The sequence below is a fragment of the Mastigoproctus giganteus genome, chromosome 10 (genome assembly GCF_048544385.1).
Source record: "Mastigoproctus giganteus isolate SK-2022 chromosome 10, ASM4854438v1, whole genome shotgun sequence".
Classification (NCBI taxonomy): domain Eukaryota; kingdom Metazoa; phylum Arthropoda; class Arachnida; order Uropygi; family Thelyphonidae; genus Mastigoproctus; species Mastigoproctus giganteus.
In genome coordinates, this window is record NC_143584.1 from 14,784,032 (window position 1) to 14,804,794 (window position 20,763).

Here is a 20,763-nt window from a genome sequence, read left to right on the forward strand (position 1 = left end):
GGCATCGTAATTTCGTTTTCTGAAATTATAACCCATTCCTTTGCCTTTTACTACTGCTACCTCTCTTTCTTCATCATCCACCGTAGAACTCCGTGATCACTTCCTGCTACTGGTTCCTCTACTGTCAGCCCTGTATCATGGGTGAAGATGAGGTCTAGGATATTCTTTTCTCTAGTACTTTCCCTGACATGTTGATACAAATAACAGTCATCTAGTCGATTTAAAAATTTTGTTCCCCATGTCAAGTTTCCTTCCCATTTACTCCAATCAATTAGAGGCAAATTGAAATCACCCATAATAAGGCATTGACGCTTACTTGTCTATTCCATTTGCATGTAGAGGCTTTTGTCATAATCTTCACAATCACCTGGTCTGTAGATTACTCCTACTCGCATTATACCTTTGTTTCCAACTATCTCACACCATACAGACTCTATACTAGCATGTGAAATGTCTGAATCCGGGAAAGCTATCGTCGCACTCAGGCTGCTTCTGATAAGAAGCATTACCCCTTCTATCTAACCTATCCTTCCTAAATATATTATACAAGCCGTACTGAAACTCATCATCCCCAATTTCCGGGTGGCACCATGTCTCTGTAAGCCCTATTATGTCCGCGTTACTTGTTTTAACCAGCAGTTCGAATTCGCTCATTTTATTGACGACACTTCTAACGTTACTGTATAAACAATTAAGATTTACTGTTCTTGTATATTTAACAACCCTAACACATTACATCTATTACATTATCTGTTACATCCTTGAAAATTGCAATTACTGAAATACTGTGGGGATCAGAAACCACAAATGAGGAATCCACAGTTGTCAGCTGTATAGGATAGCCAGTGCTAATAACAAAAATTATATTCTTCTCTGTAGTTCAGATTTATTGTTTAACCTTTTCTCTCCTTCCAACCAAACTCAAATGATTTTTGAGAATGCTGCTTTCATAGTTCTGTAACTGCTTACAGTTAGCAATTTCATTGTCATTTATTGTTTCCTTTTTAGGATTAACAGCTGATGCCAGAATACTCATTGATAGAGCAAGAGTAGAATGCCAGAGTCATAAATTAACAGTTGAAGATGCTGTTACACTGGAATATATTACCCGCTTCATAGCACAGTTGAAACAGGTAAGGTTTTCTTTTCATTAAAATGGAAATTACAGTGCAATATTCTTACACATTAACAAAAGTTTCTCTGTTTGATATTTCCATTTAGCTTTAATAATAAATAATAGTAATGAGCCTCAGTCATTTAAGAAATAAACTTACTGCTATTAACTGTTTTGTAAATTCTTGTATGTTTCGTGTATCAGCTCATATTTTTGTAAAAAAAGTGAAAAATTTTTTCCTGTATTAATACCATAAATGATAAAATGATTCAGCCATAAAATGATTGCATTATTCGGACACACACAAATATCAAGTTTTTTATATTTGTAACAAAACAAAGTGATATCTATTCAACTTTTTCAAAATTGTTACCTTGGTTTTAGTTTTTATTTTATTTTATTTATCTATTTATTTTTTATTTTTTCATTTGAACAGCTAAAATATCTTAATGCCTTGTTCCTCAGATTTTTATCATCCATGCATAAAATCAAGCCTTAAGAAGTTTAATATACAGGCAGTTCTTGGGTTTACGAGGTTTTTTTTGTTTTTTTTTTTTTCGAAGTATCAACAAAATCGAAAATATGAACATTAATTGCAAAAAATGAATGTTAAATATTCATAAATACCGCATTTCAAACCACGCGCGTAGCTATACAATACAGTATCCCAGTTTTACGATATTAATCTGTTCCAGTGACACCATTGTATTGTAAAAATATCGTAATGTGAACCCAGTAACACGTTGTTTTTTGGTAATTCGTTTCACGACCTCAGAAGTTGAAATTTTCGCTATATAACTCTCTAAAAGGTCGTTTTAATAGTGTAAATTGTATTAGTTACCAAATCAAATCACTGAAATGCACTACACTTTCATTGTTATCATATGCTATGTTATAAAAACCACTTTTGAACACCTTTGTGACATTTTTCTAAAGCACATTTCTGGAGGTCACGACGATAAAAAAATAAAAACGATTTGCACTTTCCGGCTTATTGGGCTTTTCTGTTACTGCAAGCAATTATAAATGGGTAGTTAACTCGATGTTATTGCATTTTCGAAAATACCGATAGCTGGAATTGTGTGGTTTTTTGCATTATTATGGTGAAACGTGTTTCCCCTTTACTGAAATCTTCAATTGCATAAAAAACATAAATAAATTTTCAAAATCTTCTCTTCATTCTTTTTTTTTTTTTTTTAACTTTGTAAACTTGTTACTCCACGCAAATCGTGTTAGTTGCAATTTGTGCGTTCCATTAAAAAATGCTTATGCATGCTATTGAAATTTATAAAGAAAATAGAAGATAATCTTGGAAACAAGCACCTCTTGAAGCATTTCTGAAGAAGATGACTCCATGTGAAACAAACCAACTAGTGCTGAGCCAATAATGAGTGATCAACAAGTGTGCATTTAGGCGATGAAAAATAACCATTCTTTAAAATTTGTAAGTCATAAATAATTTCTTTATTATTATAATTTGCTTGATTTTACAGGCTACGTTTTAATTTCTTTGGATAAATCAATCATTGTTTAAACATAAACTAATTAGCTAACTAATTTCATTGTTGAGAACGTAACCCCTATTTTTAACATGTCTATGGGATATAATTTCTGCTTTACGAGCATGCGCTAGGAACGAATTAAATCGTAAAGTCAAGAACTACCTGTATATTTATGTCTTAGCACTATATATCAATTTCCTTAACCTGAAATGTGTGAAAGGGAATATAATTTATATTAAGACATTATTTGTGAGAGCTTTTCCGTTCAGAAAATGTCTATCCCTAGCTGCGACTAGACATGCAGTCTTTTGAGAAAAGCTCTGCCAGTTTTGAAACATAGCCCTAGATTGAGTTTTATTACTAACTGAGCCACTGAAGGCTTTCTAAACCCAAAAAGATTTACTTTTCTCCCTCTATAATTCTACATTTTTGAGCAGTAAAATATGCGTACATAATTTTTTTCTTTTTTTTTCTTTCTGTAATTTTCAACTTCTCTTTCATATGGCTCAAATAGTCAAACCAAAATACAAACAAAAGTTATTATAATTCAACTGGACTGGCCACTTTATTAGGTATACCTACCTAATAACAAGTAGGTATGCCTTTAGCCCTTAGAACAGGCTCTATTTTTCTAGAGACATGAAGCTTAATGAGCTATTGAAAGCCTGCCACAGTGATGCTAGTCCACATTGACTCAGTTCCTTCTTACTGTTGTTGCAAATTGAATGTTTGTGGGTCTCCACTCCAAAGAGCTCATTCCACCTCATCCCACAGGTGCTCAGTTGGATTGAGGTATTGTGACTGGGGTGACCACAACAGTGGGCGAATTCACTCATATTACATGCTGCACTATCCTTTTGGAAGAACTCATTCACCGGTGGATACACTGCACCCATGAAAGCATACACCCAGATGGAAACCATTTCCAGATAACCTGTGACATCCACGTTTTGCTCCCTGGATACATCTTGTTTTCACCATATTCTGGTTCTCCTGTCAGGAACCTGGATTCATCACACTAGGCAATAGTTTTCCAATTCTCCACTGTCCTAATGTTGCCATACCTGAGCCCACTAAAAGTTACTCTATCTTCTTGTTTGTTCCTGACAGTGATGGAATCTCTTTTAGTCATCAGCTAGATTTCACATCTCTGACAAGGTATTACTAGTCTCTGACAAGGTATTGTTACTACTTTTATACTGAATTATTGCTTGATTGGCCATAGTCTTTCTATTACCTGTACAGGTCTTGCCAGCCTCTTTTGGCACCTCACATCAAGGAGTTATTTCTAACTACAGGTTTACCATTGACCGGATGTTATTTGATTATTGAGCCAATCTTGATACGCTTGAGAAACAGCCATACATGAAACCCCCAGAAGGGTTGCAGTTTTGAAGGTACTTATACTGGCACATCTGGCAGACTACCGTATTGTAGTCATTTAAATATTTTGTCCCACATTCTCCCACTGATTTGTATACATACAACACACCCCATGTATATGCCCACCTGCTTTATATTGCATGGTATGAACATGTGGTGCTCCATGTTCATACCATGCTGTAAGAACAGTATTCTTTCAATAACAGCATCATAAAATTTAAGTGTTATTGTGGTCTTTAATTTAGTTCAGGCAAAAGCCTCATACTATGAAGCTTTTTGCCTGAATTAAATTAAAGCATTATGGCAGTTTAAAAGCCATAAAAAGCTATTGTACATGTTGGGCATAGCCTCTTTTTTTACATAACTGTGAGAAAACCGGGCTTGTTCATAGCTGTGTACAGAAAGAGTCTGTGCCTGACATGTACAATTACTGTGGTCTTCATTTGTCAACATGAAATGAGGTTGATTTTTAAATACTTGATTTTAATTTCTGTTTTCAGCGATATACTCAAAGTAATGGTCGTCGTCCTTTTGGAATCTCTGCCCTTATTGGAGGTTTTGATTATGATGGTACACCGAGACTTTTTCAGACTGATCCATCAGGTGTATATCACGAATGGAAGGTAATTAGCCTTAATTGCAATACTTGGAAAACATTGATTGCTATATTATTTTGTTTTAAAAATTGTTAAATTATTGTTGCTGCTGCTTTTTTTTTTTTTTCTCCTCCTCTCCTCACTCATATAGGTACATGAGCCAGTGTGAAGGATATGTATGGAAACTAGCAGAATGGCTCATTAATATCAGAGGTGAAAATTATAAAATAATAGACAAATAATTAAGGCCTCTGTGGTATAGTGTATCTGTAACACACCATTTACTTGGAAATATTAAATCTTGAAATCAGCCACTAATAGAAAGTATATTCTCTAGTCATTTTCAAGCAAAACTGAGTTATTTGGTAGAATGCTGAGCTTTTCCCCCCAGTAGCTGAGGTTTTTGGTCTCAAACAAGCAAACAAATCTTAAAATATATGCACTTACAGATAGTTATGCACATACAATTAAACTTCTTTAGTTCTGTCAGTTGACTCATAGTAGGGAGCTACACACATTATTTTCAAAACTAAACTGGAGTATTACCAGTAGAAGAGTCCATGTTCTTATAAACTTGCTAATGTTACAAATTCTTTAAAAATTAAGATATCTTTTAGAATGACGTTAAAGCAAATTTTTATATTCGTTCATTCCTGTAGTTTTAGTGTTGGAATTGGAGATATATAGCAGTTTAAAATTCAGATTGATATGTACTGATTACATAGCCTACAAATTGAAACTAGAATGGAATTTCTATTCTAGTTTGTTACCTTTATTACCTTCCCTAAATTTAATACACTGATTTAAAAATTAACGTTAATTTTTTTGTATTGTATTTCCAGTAATTGCTTTTTATAATAAAATGAGCAAAACTCAATAAAAGTGAAGAAACCAGATTCAGCAGATTTCCTTCAATAAATTCTAGGCCATTTGGTCTGAAATTAGCATTTTGCTGGTTTTCTTTTATGCATTATGTCATGGTGGAATTGTTTACCCTGTTCCTTACTGACAAAATTTCTGGAAAGAAGTCTATGTGGCAGTGCAAGAAATAAACCTTCAAGTTTATGTCATATTATGAATTTTTAAATTTATGTACATGTTTTCAATGATCCTTTCATAATTGGCATCTTTCTTGTTCCCTAATAAGTAGTGATCAAAATTTTTGAAACTAGTCCATGCTTCTTCAGCTGTGCTAATCATTTGACATCATCCATCTAAAGTTATTCTCTGTGACAGTAGGGTTTTGCCACTTGTTACCCCTTTGCAGAGGTTTGGGTTAGAGTGGAGGAATCCTCCAGTCCTGTTATAGACTGGAAGAATTTCTAAAGACCTCTTCAATTGAGATTAGCAAATCCCAGATGTGTGTGTGGGGGGGGGGTATTATGCCTTGAACATACCTGTCCAGTTTTTGAAGTTCCACTTTTCTTAATCATATTCATTTAATACTAAAATTCACACTTGAGAATTTCTTCATTTGTTGAAGTTGAAGGTTGCACAGATTGAAGCCTCCATTTCCCCTTTGAAATGACAGTGCCAATCAAACACTTGTTCCCAACCCACTACAGAGTCCCCATATGCTGTTTAAAAAGATTAGACATTTAGATTAGATTAGTTCAGTGAATTCTAATATTCTAAGATATGGCTTCATTATCTATTGACAATAAGACTCGTGAACAACTTTTTGCAGAGAGGTAAGGACATGACATCTAAACCTACTTTGTTGCAGTGTGCTCGCTTGTCTCAGTCTTGAACAAGTATAATCTACTTACTTTTTGAACAGACCTCATAAATGTTCCCCTTATGAAGATGAATACTTTTATACATTATATTTATGAGTGTGCTATGATGTGTACAATGTATTTAGGAAGGATAGGGGGGATCTTACAGAAAGATACAATTCTCTATCACTTCAATGTACAAGTCACTGTAGTGTCTTGTGTGACATTTAAACGACAGGGGTTTCATCCAAAAGTGCTATGTGCTGAATGTATAATAAACCAAGGCCTCTTCAACTGTAATATTGCAAAGATATTTCAAGTGAGGTACAGTGCAGTGCAAATCACCATTAGTAAAAATATTTCTGAGTGGGCCATGATCATTGGTAGCCAATGGTCATGACCAGTGGTGTGTGAATTAAGGTTTGAGAAATGCTACACTAGATGTATGAGTAACAGAGAAAGGAAATGATGTTACTCAAAGCTACTGCTGTAAGTAGGTGAATAGTTACTGCATGAGGGTAAGACAGGACATATCTAAACACATTATGCTTTGTCACAATACTCTTGAATTTGTTCATTTATTTGTTTTGTTTACATATTTGTCCAGTCCAGTATCTGATTACTCTTTGGTTTGAAGCATTTTTCTTAAATTGCTTCAAACCAAAGAGTAGCTTTCTGAACTTAAATCTGTATCCTGGTATGCTTGTATCTTTACAGTGCACTTTTAATTTTCCTGTTTATTGTATTGTTATTGTATTATGTATATAGATTTTATATTTTCATTTTATTCTTACTACTATTTGTAATCCTTGCATAAACAAATACTCATCCATCACTGAGTAAAGCTCTTATTGGTCAGTTAGCAAAATACTACTGTATTTTTAAGCAACTGACTAGTGAAAGTTTTACTCAACGATGTGTGTTTATTTGTCAGGATTAAAGTTAGAGTGAACAGAGTATGCATGCATTTATTCACATGGAACTTGTTTCTGATGGTCACAACTTTTTTAACGATGCACTAGACATCATCACATATTGAGGAAATTGCAAAAGAAAATAAGCATGGAAGGAAACATAATGCTAAATATGATTAAAAACAGTTTGAGTTTACCAGAACATGGTATAACGGAGTTTGACAGATTCTGAGTTGCCTTATCTTTTTTATATATATTCTAATAATATATCAGTGAAGGTGAACTTTTAATTTTTATTGCTATTTCTGCGTATACTGAATTCATCCTGAAAATATGTGCTCAGAAGTATGCAGCTTCCCTTAGAATTTAGCAGTTGCCTGTCTCCTAATATCCTATTACTTTTTTTTTTTTTTTTAACTAACCAAGTTGAATGGAGAAACACCTTAATCACTTCTTTAGTCACATACTAATGCTCAGCATTGGCATTTGAAGTTTTGCTGGTGCCGTGTCTTTTCACTAGATTTATAGGCAGCAGCTCTACTCGATTAAGAATCATCCCCAAACAAGCAGAGTTTTTATTTCGCAGGAATTAGTCAACATATTTTATCATCTGACTTGAAGGATGAATATGGAAAAATCTTTTCCCTCTATCTGTGTTAGGTAATACTTATGTTAGTTTGAAATATAATTAGATTAATACTCTGAGTAAATTATAGTTTTGTTTTATTTTAGGCTAATGCAACAGGCCGTAGTGCTAAGACAGTTAGAGAATATTTGGAGAAAAATTTTTCAGATGAGTTAGTTGAATCAGACGAAGCTACAATCAAGCTAGCTATTAAAGCTCTTTTAGAAGTAGTGCAAGGAAAGAATTTGGAAGTTGCTATCATGAAGAAAGGTCAGGCCTTGAAGGTTGGTGTCAGGTTTTGAATACTTTTATGTTTTGTATTCTAATGAAATTGTATTAATTGATTAGATCTCAAATCCTAACTAAAAATGATAGAAATCCATTCCCATACATATATGATTGAATGAAATGCATTTAGCAAGTAAAAATTAGGCTAATAATAGTTTCATGTCTGTCAAAATCATAGCATTGGCAAGCCATTGATACTAATGGAAATTTATTAATACTGACAGCTACAATAGTGTTTTTTTTTATTATTATTAGTATAGCAATGGTTAGCATCCCATTGACACATACAATTAATGCCAGCTCACAAAGATGCTTCTTCATAGTTGGTAAATTTATTACCCCAGTAGTCTTTCCTACCTATAAACAACCTTATCCACCCAGCTATAACCGAGTGCAATTAATGCGATACTAATAAATTGCACATTCACAAAGGCCACTCAGACAAGTATATAAAGTTCTTTTGGTACATGAAACCATTAACTTAACAGCTTGAATTAAATTGTTTGGAGTTTCTGATGTTATAATTGATTTATGACATGCAGAAGTTGCTTCTCTTTTAGACTTGCCTTGTTTTGTGAGCAAACTTTTTAGGCTTACCTTGTCTTAGCAGCTCATTACATCATCTTGAAATGATGCAAGCCAGTTTAGCTTGTATGATATTGGTTTTTAATAAATCCTTCCTTCGTTTGTTTTGTTTAAGTCAGTATCTGATTACTCTTTGGTTTTTCAGGTTATTTTCTTATTTTCTTCAGGTTATTTTCTTAAAAATTTCTTAAATTTTTCAGGTTATTTTCTTAAATAACCTGAAAAACTCTTTGGTTTTTCAGGTTATTTTCTTAAATTCAAAAAGGATAGCTTACAGTTATCCTTTTTGAATTTAAAGCTATGTCCGGGTATGATTATGAGAAAGGGTATCTGCAATTTATAGTATACATGACCCTTTTAACATATTAAATACTTCAGTCTGGGCAAAGGTGCCTGGTTTTCAGGCTGCAACTTACAGAATTGAAATCTCACTATAAGAATAACTGTCAATGCTAATAACTAATCCTGTTGCTTTTATTTGTACCATTTCTACACTGGTGTGCAAAATTTAAGGACCAGTCAGGTTTTCATCCGTAGCTTCTCATAGGAGTTGCCTGGATATGGGAAAAGCATACCAAAGGAACCTCATGAGGTAGGAAATGATGAAGGAAACAATACCAATACAATAACGGAAACAAGGCGGTACAGAGAGACTTTATTCAAAAATGCCAACATAGTACTGGTTGCCATGATACAGATGCATCACTGCCAAAGATGGAACAAAGGGAAGAGGTGGTCCTCGGTGGGAGATATGGCCACCCCTAATGTCAATGTAGGCTTTGCACCGCCTGTCCATACTTAGAACAATGTTGTTGATAAGTTCTTGTGGTAACATCATCCATTCATCTGTCAGTGCCATCTTCAGCTGGTGTTCATTTTCTGGTGGGTGTGGACGTGCCACTAGGCATCTCCCCAGAGCATCCCATATGTGTTCAGTGGGATTTAGATCGGAGGAAATGGGCAGGCCAATCCATAAAAACAATGTCCTCCCTTTCCAAAAGCTTATCACAGCTGCAGTGTGATGGGGGTGTGGCTTATCATCCATAAACACGAACTCGAGGGGCCAATGGCACCTCGGAACAGATGCACGTGGGGAAGGATTGCCTCAGTACAGTGTGTGCACCGGTTACAGTACCGTCTTCCAGTATCTGGAGTTGTGTACGTCCATCCAAGATAATGCTTCCCCAGACGAGAACACCTTAACCACCATATCGATCCCTTTCAGTGATGTTTGTGGTGTGATACCATGTGCCAACCTCTCACCAGATTAGCTGATGTCCAGAATCGCTGCTGAGACTGAATCTACTCTCATCAGTAAAGAGTACCTTAAGTAAAGATTTTGTGTTTGTAACCTTTAGAAATAGTGTTGGTCCTTAAGTTTTGCACACCAGTGTAGTAGGTACACATCCTTCTCTCAAATGTGGTAACGAAGATGTGTTCTAATATAATCTCTCTCCACTGAAATAAAGAACCACCAACTAGAAGAAACATTTATGTATTACATAAACAATCTGTGGAAACCAGTTTGTGTCAAGTGCTAGTTTCAGTAGGCTAAACATCACTGAGGAAACAGTTACATTCATACTTACCTATGCACAGAATTCATATTGAGGGCTAGTAATGAGTTAGTCACAAGATAATACACAGTTGAAAATGACCTGAAAAATTAGACCCCTAAAGAAATCCATCTATTGATGGAGATGCCTCACATAAAGTGTTGAAAGGACAAATATTATTCAAGTTTTGCCATGGTTACCCACAGAACTCATTGAATATCTATAAACAAGGAAATGTTGTTTCCATTGTTATTATTTTTAGTTTTTTATCAGATAATTTGATCACAATGTACTCCTTTACTAATAATAATGAACCCTTTACAATATATAAAACTCATTGAAGATTTGCATACATTGCTTAAATTTCCATTCAAAACTATAATCACACTTGCCCTGAAAAATATACCTTTTTATTATTACAGGAGTCATTTAAGGTTTACATGGACGTTTGTTTCTAGAAAGTGGCAATTAATGTAAGAGGTATGAGCAGGAGTGCTGGTAAATGTGTCAGTAGTTATGTCACTGTAGCATAAAGAGGTATAGGTAAATGCAAAATGGATCAAAATGCTCTCCTATATTGGAAGGTTTTTTATTTTTTATGTCAACCCCAAACACGAGAGGTATTAGAACCTATAGTGCTTAGTGATCATGTTTTTAATGAAAGAGAAAAAAGAAATCCTGAAATTTATAGTACAGCAGGCATGATTTTCCTTACAGTGCAGTGGGAAAGATGTGTACCTATGGGCAGAGGATTTCAAAAGCTGGCTGTGGATCCAGTTTTGATCTTAAGAACATATGTGCATTCAACTGCTGTTTGATAGGTGGATGATGTTGATAGCATAGAAAACATGATTCACTCCTGCCAGAAACTCAACAAGATAAGCACATGTTAGAACAGGAATGTTGGAGATGATTTTCTGAAGCAAGTTGTGATGTAACTAAATGGTGGATACGCTTCAGGCTATCCAGTATTTATTGGCACCATTTGTAACCTCTACTACCAAAGAAATTCAAAATGCAACCATCTCTGAGAAAAGTGGTAGAAACAGTCTTCTGTGAATAGCAAGTTTAACCCATGTGAACTTTCTTGAGTGTGGTAAGTAGTGATGGGCATAATCAAGGGTCATAATTAGTTGCATGCAAATTAGGTGCTTAAAAAATTGAGAAGAAAATTGAAGTAAAAAAAAAAAAGACGATGGAGAATTCAATCCAACTTGATCAAAACTAAAGATAAAGGGCTGTTACCACTCAGCAGTAGTTCTGTTCAGTCACTGTTGTCAATTTATAATAAATTATTGTAGCTTGTTATAGTTTCATAATTGACTAACTTGCATATGATCTATAATTTCAATTATTGAAATAATCAGTCATTAATCATTTGGTTATGCCCATCACTAGTGATAAGCAGTGAATCTAAGTTATCTCTCCTTGCCCAAATATATCTCCTTGTGATTACCATCTGTTATGCCCGGTGTTCTGATGCAGCTGTGTACCTGCGAAAAGAAAGTATTGTAACAAAGATAGGCACATTTCTGTGTTGCTCTTGCCCTGCTGATGCACATTTCTGCATTAATGAAGCCAGTTTTTCAGTAGTACACAAGTGCATCAGAGTGATCAGTGATAGCTTGCTCCATTTTGCTGTAAGTTGTTAGAAACAAAAGTGCATGCATGGAATTTTAATATGTTAATAAATTAATTACGTCTATAGCTCTGATAAGCAGTATTAAATTACAATATTTTCTTTGTTTTTAGATGTTAGAAGCAGAAGAAATTGATAAATATGTGGCAGAAATTGAAAAAGAAAAGGAGGAGGAAGCAGAAAAGAAAAAGCAGAAGAAATAGATGTACTTTGTTATTTTAATGTTGAAATTAAAGATAAATAAAAATCTTATTTAGTATGAAAAATTTATGAAAATTACTTGTCAAAATTATTAGGCTTGAAACTAATTAAGAAAATACATATTTTGGTTATAAAAAAAATTATCTTTTAATGTTCTATTGAAAATTTGATTCTCCTTCCTTTCACATGTTTAAGAATTGATTTTCTAAGAATCTAATCTTGATAAAATCAAATCAAATTGAATTTTTCTAAATGACTACTCTAATTTAATTTATGATGGTGATTAAAAAAAAAAAAAAAAAAAAAGCAAATCTGACATATTGCTGATTCTCTTGTGGAATTTAAATATCACTATATTTATGCATTTAGGGAAGAATTCTCTAGCTCTTTATTGAAATGTTTCACTGTTTTTTGCACCAATTTAAACACTTCTAAATACTGTATCTTTATAATGTCTCTTTAATAATGTACTACTGTAAGAATATTTGAAAGTAATCAAATCCTGTAATTATTAATACTATAAAATTATACTACAATAAGTGGATTGGGAGGAGAGAAAGCATGCCACTCATTTGATATGCTTATGAGGAGTAATCGAAATGCTCAAGGACTGACTTTTTATCTTGAAATTGTGCATTGCAGAGAGTTGTGACTTGTTACATGTTCAATAACACATCTAGACATGGTAATATGTGAATAAGTGATGAAACCAATAAGTTTTATTGGTTTCATCACTTGTGCAACAGAAACCCCTAATATTAAAAACAGTTTTCAGAGAAGATGCTATGTGTCATTAAAAGATTTTTCAGTGGTTTGTATTGTTTAAAAGGGGCTGCTTATCTACTTAAGATATTCTTACTCTGCCGATCATTCAACTTCAAAAACCAATGATTCAGTTGCTTGCATTCATGATCTGATCACATTATGATGACGAGGTTGCTAGTGAAATTGGTATTTCTAATGGAACATGTCAATCCATTTTAACAGATTTGGCAATACATGTGTCAGCCAAGTTAGTGTCTTACATTCCCACTAATGAACAAAGAGTGATGAATTGTTGTGTGTCAGGATCTTCGTTAATGTGCTGCTCTTTGATGCTATTCATGCTGTTCTGCCATAACTGGTGAATTAGTGTATGGCTTACGCCTTTCAATGGAAGACTATTTTCTCCAAGGCCCAAGACAGTGTCAGTGAAACATGATCATGCTTATGTTTTTTTGATTCGGGCATTTTGTTATGATTTGTCCCATCTAATGAAACAGTGAACCAGAAATATCTAGTAATTGTGCAATGCTATTTAGAGAAAATGGTCAGAAAGTGGGCTTCGGTGAATTGTTTTTGACACGTGACACTTTGAAAATTTACTTGTGAAGCACCCCATTAGCTTTCCTCCACCCCCCCCCCCCCCCAACCCTTAAAAGTTCCCTTCACAGATTTGCACACTGACCGAGGACGTTATTCAGGACACAACAGAAATTATTCCAAAAGAAGCCTATCAGGAATGCTTCAGATAGCTTCATTGGAATGATGTTTGGTGTCAAGGAGAGTACTTTGAGGAGATCCATCCATATAGTTGGCAAGATCCATTTTTCAAATATTCAGGCTGAACTTTTTGATCACACCTTGTTTTCTACAGAGGCTTTTCAAACTGTCTGTGTATATCTCCTTTCACTGTATATGGGTACAATTTTAAACTTGGAAAATCTACCATTATTGTTTGGTGATGTCAACATTTTGGGTAGAAACAAATTATGTAGATGCATCACGAGGTTACAGTCCTCATGACATAAAGACCAGTAAACATTGTATTTCCTTCAAAAACTTCAAGGGCTAGTTTCATTTACTTTTATATTAAATATGTCCATCTATAATAATTATTTCTGTTATTTTAAAATCAAAAAAGTGTTTATACTTTTTGATTTTATTAAAATATTGGTGGTTCATGCATCAGAAAGGCTAAGAATCACTGGTATAGTGAACTTGTCCCTTGTTATTCATTTGTAGAGGTCTAAATTCAAATCCTGTCAGAGAAAAGGAAATTTTACAAGCTTCATTAATTTAGCGGTCTAATTTTGTCCATTTCAACTAAAGGCATTTGAAGCAGGGTTATGCCTGCAAGCTGTTCGGAACTCTTCAGCAATCATAACATGCAAAGCAGTCTGTGAGCTGGAATAGCATATAAACTATTGCAAATGGTCAATGAGGCAGAAATTCCTGAAATGCTAGCTTGCTAGAGATTGCAATACAGGTGCATATATTCATTTAATTTATCCTGAAGTGTACAGTGCTGGTAGATAAGGTTTGCTTGCATTCATGATCTGATCACATTATGATGACGAGGTTGCTAGTGAAATTGGTATTTCTAATGGAACGTGTCAATCCATTTTAACAGATTTGGCAATACATGTTTCAGCCAAGTTAGTGTCTTACATTCCCTCTAATGAACAAAGAGTGATGAAGGTAGATAAGGGTACCTTCCATTGTGATGTTACACAATGCTTCATTGCAATTTGTTATATCACTGAAAAGAAAACATTGGTCCTGACATAAAGCACCTGATTTAGTATTAGTAGTAGCAATAATGAAAGAAAGTAAGCTTGTACAGCATCAGCTACAAAAAAAATCACCTGTCCATTTCCTCTAATTGTTTAGAATATATGCTGCCTCATGTGTAGGCCAAGCAAGAGGAACAACATCAGCATTCAGCTTACTCAGTTTGTTCAAAGCTTAAACACCAATGAGATCTTGCAGGTAGTCTCCAGGTGCTGCAGTTTACATAAGCCTTTTCTGGTAAGAGCACCCCTTTATCTCTCTAACTTGTTCTTTGCAACTGTTCCAACAGATCCACATCTTTCTGTGCATTATGGCCACAGTTGCTGATGCACCGACAACTACATCTTTCTGCAAATGACGCTTCCAGACCTGTATGCAGCACTGAAACTGGCCTAGCCATTGTCTTATGCCTGCTGGCAAAAATTCAAAATAATTTTTTGCATCAACAAAATCCCACAAGCTGTCCTAGAAGATTTTTTGCAGTCAGTTCCTTGGTTATTGCATCATAGTATCCAATGAAATTGATCAGACAAGATCATTCCTTAAGAAGTCCATGCTGTGGCTGCTGTATAACTACATTACTTCTGTAACCTGCAACTTATTTTCCTTTGAACAAACCTGTCTTGCCTGCAGCAGCAATTTTAGTTGATATCTGATTATAACCCTTTATAAAATCATTGTCAATTTATATGTGACATCCACTGTTGTCCTTAGGGATATATCCAATGCTGAATAAGTGAGATGGGTCTCATCTTTCTGAGTATGGTGCTGTATGAAACAGGTGGTCACAATAAACACCATTCTCAAATGCAAACGTAATTAGTATTTTTGTACCTAATTGTCTACCTTGAGCAGTTCTGCACAGCATAATGAGGTATGATCAAAACATTTAAGGATTGACTTTGTATCCTAAAATTGCAGTGTCGTGTTGAGTTGTGACTTGTTGCAACATGCTGTAGACTCATTTAGACAATTCTTGAATCGCCCATTTATAATCAGTCAGCTGAAATTTGTACACGTTCAATAGGTGTTTTGTGGCATTTTAAAATGGGTGATTTTACTGAGCAGCAAATTTGCATTAAATTTTGTTTCAAATTGGGTAAACTTTCTTTAAAAGTGTTAAAAATACTTTTGGAGAAGAAACAATGTTTGAAGACTTCCATGCTGTGGCTGTCAATGAAAACCAATAAAATTGCATGGTGTCCATAGAATCATCTGCTTTTGCCATATTTTGGTCTATTCTTCCCATTGCATGAAACAAGTGGGATTTATCAGATAGGGCAACGTTCTTCCAGTCTTTAACCAACTATATTTTCTTGTATTTCCTTGACAGCAGTGGAACCGGTTCGATCATCAGGTGTGAAACCCTATCTGTGATAAGGTACGACGCGTGTGCATTCTGAAGTATCTTTGGTTATCACTGTTGTACTACTTATCTGATTGACTAGGCCTTTCTGTTACCTTGCACAAGTCTTGTCAGTCTATCATTGCCCTCTTGTGTCAAGCAATTTCCCACCACAGGAGTGCTGTTGCCTGGATGTTATTTGGTTATTGGACCAATCTGGATAAGCTCCAAATACAGTCAATTGAAAACTCCAGCTGTGTTACAGTTTCTGAGATACTCATCCTGATGAGTCTGACCCAGGTGACTTGGTGTGTTTATCCCCCGCTGTATAAAACAGCGGCAAGTGAGGGATAAACACCCAAGACTAATGAATTCATGTGTAAAACGGTTTTCGTAATCTATTGTATACAAGATAATGGACACACCGTTTTTCGCTTGAATCCGTCCCGAATTGGTGGTGTAAACTAACGTAACTTTCTTTAAGTAGTTCAAAATGAAAATCTATTTAAAAAAATATTACTTTTGCTTGAATAATCAGGGGTCAAGAGGGAGAAAAGTGTATTTTCTCAATCTATGTATAAGTGGCACGATACGCTAAACCTAGATTTGCAAGAATGGCGGGATGTTCAGTCGTTTTTCGTGGGACGATTACCAAAAATGGTAGTGTCCCTGTGAAATGGACATTCTTGGATGATTCTGTCACCGTGACGTAGTACGAAATAATGTTAGTATATAAGGGGTTCTGGGAGGCACTAAGGAGCAGAGGGAGTACAGGGGCTTTCTAGCTTTTGTAACAGGCTGGCAGAAGAGTGAAACGTCTGGTCGTCGAACGTCCAGGGTCCTAACTATGTGAAGGGAAGGTTCTGCAGTCGTGTGCTGCTCCAGCCTTAAGAACCGCTGAGGAGATGCTGAGACAAAGGAAACATGGCCCAGAAGACCACACCCTAGTTTCCACCAGAGGGAAGGTCTCATAATCTGTCCTGAAGCAAGAGATTTAACTAGTAAGCCATTATCATTCGTGTAAAAGTAAACCTCGAGAACATAATACAAACAGATACCATTTTTAATGCTTCCTTCCTAAATATTTTATCTTTGTTAATTTAAAAATGAAAGGGGATTTCTCACAGGATTGGTGGTACAGAGGGATCATACAGCAAGGTGCTGTTGGGATAAGAAACGCTAGGGAGTGAGCCTGTTCACATTAGAACGGATGTAAGATGGTCTAAAGTGATGAGCACATCAAAAGCACTTTGCCTAAGGTTCTTCTGTTCTCAACCGTTCTGTTCTATGTTGAAGTGTTTTGTGAATGCTCTAGCTTGTTAAACCAGAGCCAAATAAGTCTATTGAAGGAATAGTTCCAGTGATACTAGAATCCAGTATGTTATAAAGATGGTTTTGCCAATGTAATAGTGCTTATGAACAGAAACCTTGAAGCAATAACCACAGGGGCTCACATCTGGTATGGGCTTGGCACACCCAGGGTCCTGAGCTGGATATGATCATTCTTCTCTTTCTTGGTGATTCCCCTTCTACTTTTCTCTCTCTCTCTAAGGGTAACTCGAGAATTTTTTTTTTTTTTTTTTTTTTGGCTGGTGCAGCATAAGCCTCGGGCTTCCTTGCACCATATAGCTATTTTACTTTTACACAAATCACTAGATGAAGTGTAAGTCTGTTTTCTTTTCTTTTGTTATAATAAATAAAAATAAATAAATTTTCTGTTCATACTCCGGAACGACCAAACGATCAGAGGAGTTTACAAGATGCACAGAATACAAGAAACAGCACAGTATTCAGCAGTCACGGGCTTGAATCCCGGTCACTCAAGGCACGTGTATTTATGCACCCGCGCGCCTGACCACTAGGCTATGGCGGCCTAGCAAAAAACATTTTCTGTTTATACTCCGGCACGACAACCAAGGCACTAGAGTTTACAATAAATCGTCAATACAAATATTTATCGTATTTAGTAGTCATGGGCTTGAACCCAGCCCACTCAAGCAACGCGTGCTATGCACTCTCGCTCCTGACCACTGGGCTACGTTGTTATGTGTTACATAATGTCTCATTCTCTCTGCCCATATTCTCATACACCAGCAGATATAAGTACGAACCAATAAAAGGTAAGAGCGGGGGTCGGGTTGACACTGGATCGTCGGAATTGAAATCACAACGCCAATCCGATGCCGCAGCAGTTGATTGCTAGAACAGCCTTTAATTTGCCAAGAGCACGGATTTTGTCCTAACCCGACGATCATCTCACTTAAAATAATTATCATTAGTAAGAGGCATATGATGCAAGAAAGCAAGCTTATGCAGCATCAGCAAAAAAAAAAAAACCCCTACCACTTCACCCCTCCGTCCGTTCGAAATACCTGTCCAGCTGAGCCTTAAATTTATTTAGGTTATCAACTTCCACAACAAGGGATGGAAGTCTGTTCCACCAACCAGCTACCCTCTGGGTAAAGGCAAATTTCCGCAAATCTATCCTACATCTGTCTTTCCTCAATTTGAATTTATGCCCTCTCAGGTGATTATTCTGAGCAAGCGGAAGAATCCCTTCAGCATTGAGCATCCTCAAACCATTCAAGGCTTTATACACCTCTATCAGATCACCTCGCCGGTGCCTAATCTTCAGACACTGTAATTTGCAAAACTTAAGCCTTTATTCGTAAGAGCAACCCTTTGTTCCATTCACTAATCTTGTTGCCCTTCCCTGTACTCGTTCCAGCAGCTCTACATCCTTCTTGAAATGAGGCCTCCAGACCTGTATACAGTACTCAATGTGTGCCCTGACCATTGCCTTATACAAGGGAATAATCACCTCCTTATCCCTTCTAGAAAAATTCCTGTATAACATTGACAATACTCCATGAGCTACCCTTGCAGCCCGTCTTCACTGCTCAGAGAACTTCATATCTGCCTGCACAATGACCCCCAGGTCCTTTTCATTCTCTACCACTGTCAGTGTAGTACTACAGAGTTGATACGTTGCTCTGGGGTTGCTGTTTCCCATATGTAGTACTTTACATTTGTCAATGTTAAACTTCATTTGCAACCTCTCAGCCCATCTGCTCAACCTTTCCAGATCCTGTTGCAGCAGCATAGCGTCAGTAGTGTCCTTAACAACTCTGCCAACCTTTGTATCGTCTACAAACTTGAATATTAAGCTTGATATACCATCATCAATATTATTTATAAATACAGAAAACAATAATGGACCCAACACTGAACCCTGAGGGACTCCACTAATAACATTAGTCCACGATGAGCAGTGTCCATTGATTACCTCTCTGTCTTCTCCCCCTCAACCACCCCTTTATCCATAGCAGCAATTTGCCTCAAATGCCACACTGCTCCAATTTGTGCAGCAGTCTTCCATGTGCAACAGTATCAAAAGCCTTTCTAAGATCCAAGTATATAATATCAAAGTTATTCTCTGCATCCAGCTCTTTTGTGACTGCATCATAGTATCCAATCAAGTTGGTTAGGCAAGACTTCCCCTTAACAAAACCATGCTGTGTCCGAGCTATAACTGAAGTCTTGTCTAGATAATCCTGCAGTGCTTCCTTAACCAGTGCCACCATTAATTTTCCCGGAACAGAAGTTAAACTAATAGGTGTATAATTGCTTGTGTCGGCCTTTGATCCTCCTTTGTGAATTGGGGTCACATTTGCACATATCCAGTCCATGGGTACCTCCCCTCAGTCTAAGGAAGCTCTCATAATTATGGCTAAGGATTTGCTTACTTCCTTTGCTGCCTCCTTTAATATAACTGGATAGATCCCATCCACCCAAGGTGCCTTTCTTGTGTTTATCTTCAACAATTAATTTCTCCTCCACTTTACTCTCAGTTATTACAAGATTATCTAACTTACTGCCAGAGTTTAATACAACTCTGACATTCCTCTTGCTGAATAACTCCTCATGTGTGAATGTCGATGGAAAATATTCATTTAGTTTGTTAGCCTACCTGAGCAGGATCATCAACAGTTGAACCATCGATATCAAGTGGACCAATCTGATTCATTCCCTTCTTTCTGGAGTTTACATAAGTAAAGAACTGTTTGCTGTTTTTATTTGCATCCTTTGCCAAAGATTTCTCATAATCTGCCTTTGCCTGCCTAACCTCCTTTGTGACTTGGTTACAGACCAGCTTATATCTATCATAGGCTTCTGTGTCACGTGTTAATTTATGTATCCCATGCACTTTTCTTCTCTGCCACATGTCTCATTAGTTCATCTGACATCCATTTAGGCCTAAACCTTGAACAATATTTCTTAGTTGGTATGTAAAGCCTAGTAGCTTCCAAGATAAGTTCTTTGAATGCTTCCCATTTTGAATTTGCTGTTGGTAACATTATCAGTTGCTCCCACTGTATAGAATTTAAATACTATCTCAGACCATCGTAGTCGCCTTTACGAAAGCAATAACCCTTCCCTTTACCCCTGATGGTAGTTACCTCTTTGAGTAAATCCCACTTCAGCACATTGTGATCGCTGCTACCTAGTGGTTCCTTTATCTGCAGATTCGTAATGCATGAAGAATCACTACTGATAATCAAATCAAGAATATTACTCCCTCTAGTTACCTCCCGAACATGCTGATGTAGAAAACAATCATCCAATAAATCCACAAAAGCCTTGCTAGCGTGTGAGTGACCAACCCACAAATTCCAGTCAATATCTGGGAAATTATCAGAGGAAAAGTAATACGGCCATAAGTCAAGGGGAATAAACAAGAAAG

At 36.1% G+C, this 20,763-nt stretch overlaps 1 protein-coding gene across 1 annotated transcript in view; it reads left to right on the top strand.

Annotated features, from left to right (window-relative positions):
* Prosalpha4 (proteasome alpha4 subunit) overlaps window positions 1-12,123 on the top strand; it is a 47,172-nt gene extending 35,049 nt beyond the window's left edge. Inside the window, exons 3-6 of the mRNA XM_090383661.1 lie at window positions 1,009-1,133; window positions 4,500-4,622; window positions 7,960-8,136; window positions 12,034-12,123. Coding sequence (XP_090239787.1) covers window positions 1,009-1,133; window positions 4,500-4,622; window positions 7,960-8,136; window positions 12,034-12,123 — 515 coding nt within the window. The remainder of the gene's footprint in view (window positions 1-1,008; window positions 1,134-4,499; window positions 4,623-7,959; window positions 8,137-12,033) is intronic.
* The last annotated feature ends 8,640 nt before the right edge of the window (window positions 12,124-20,763 follow it).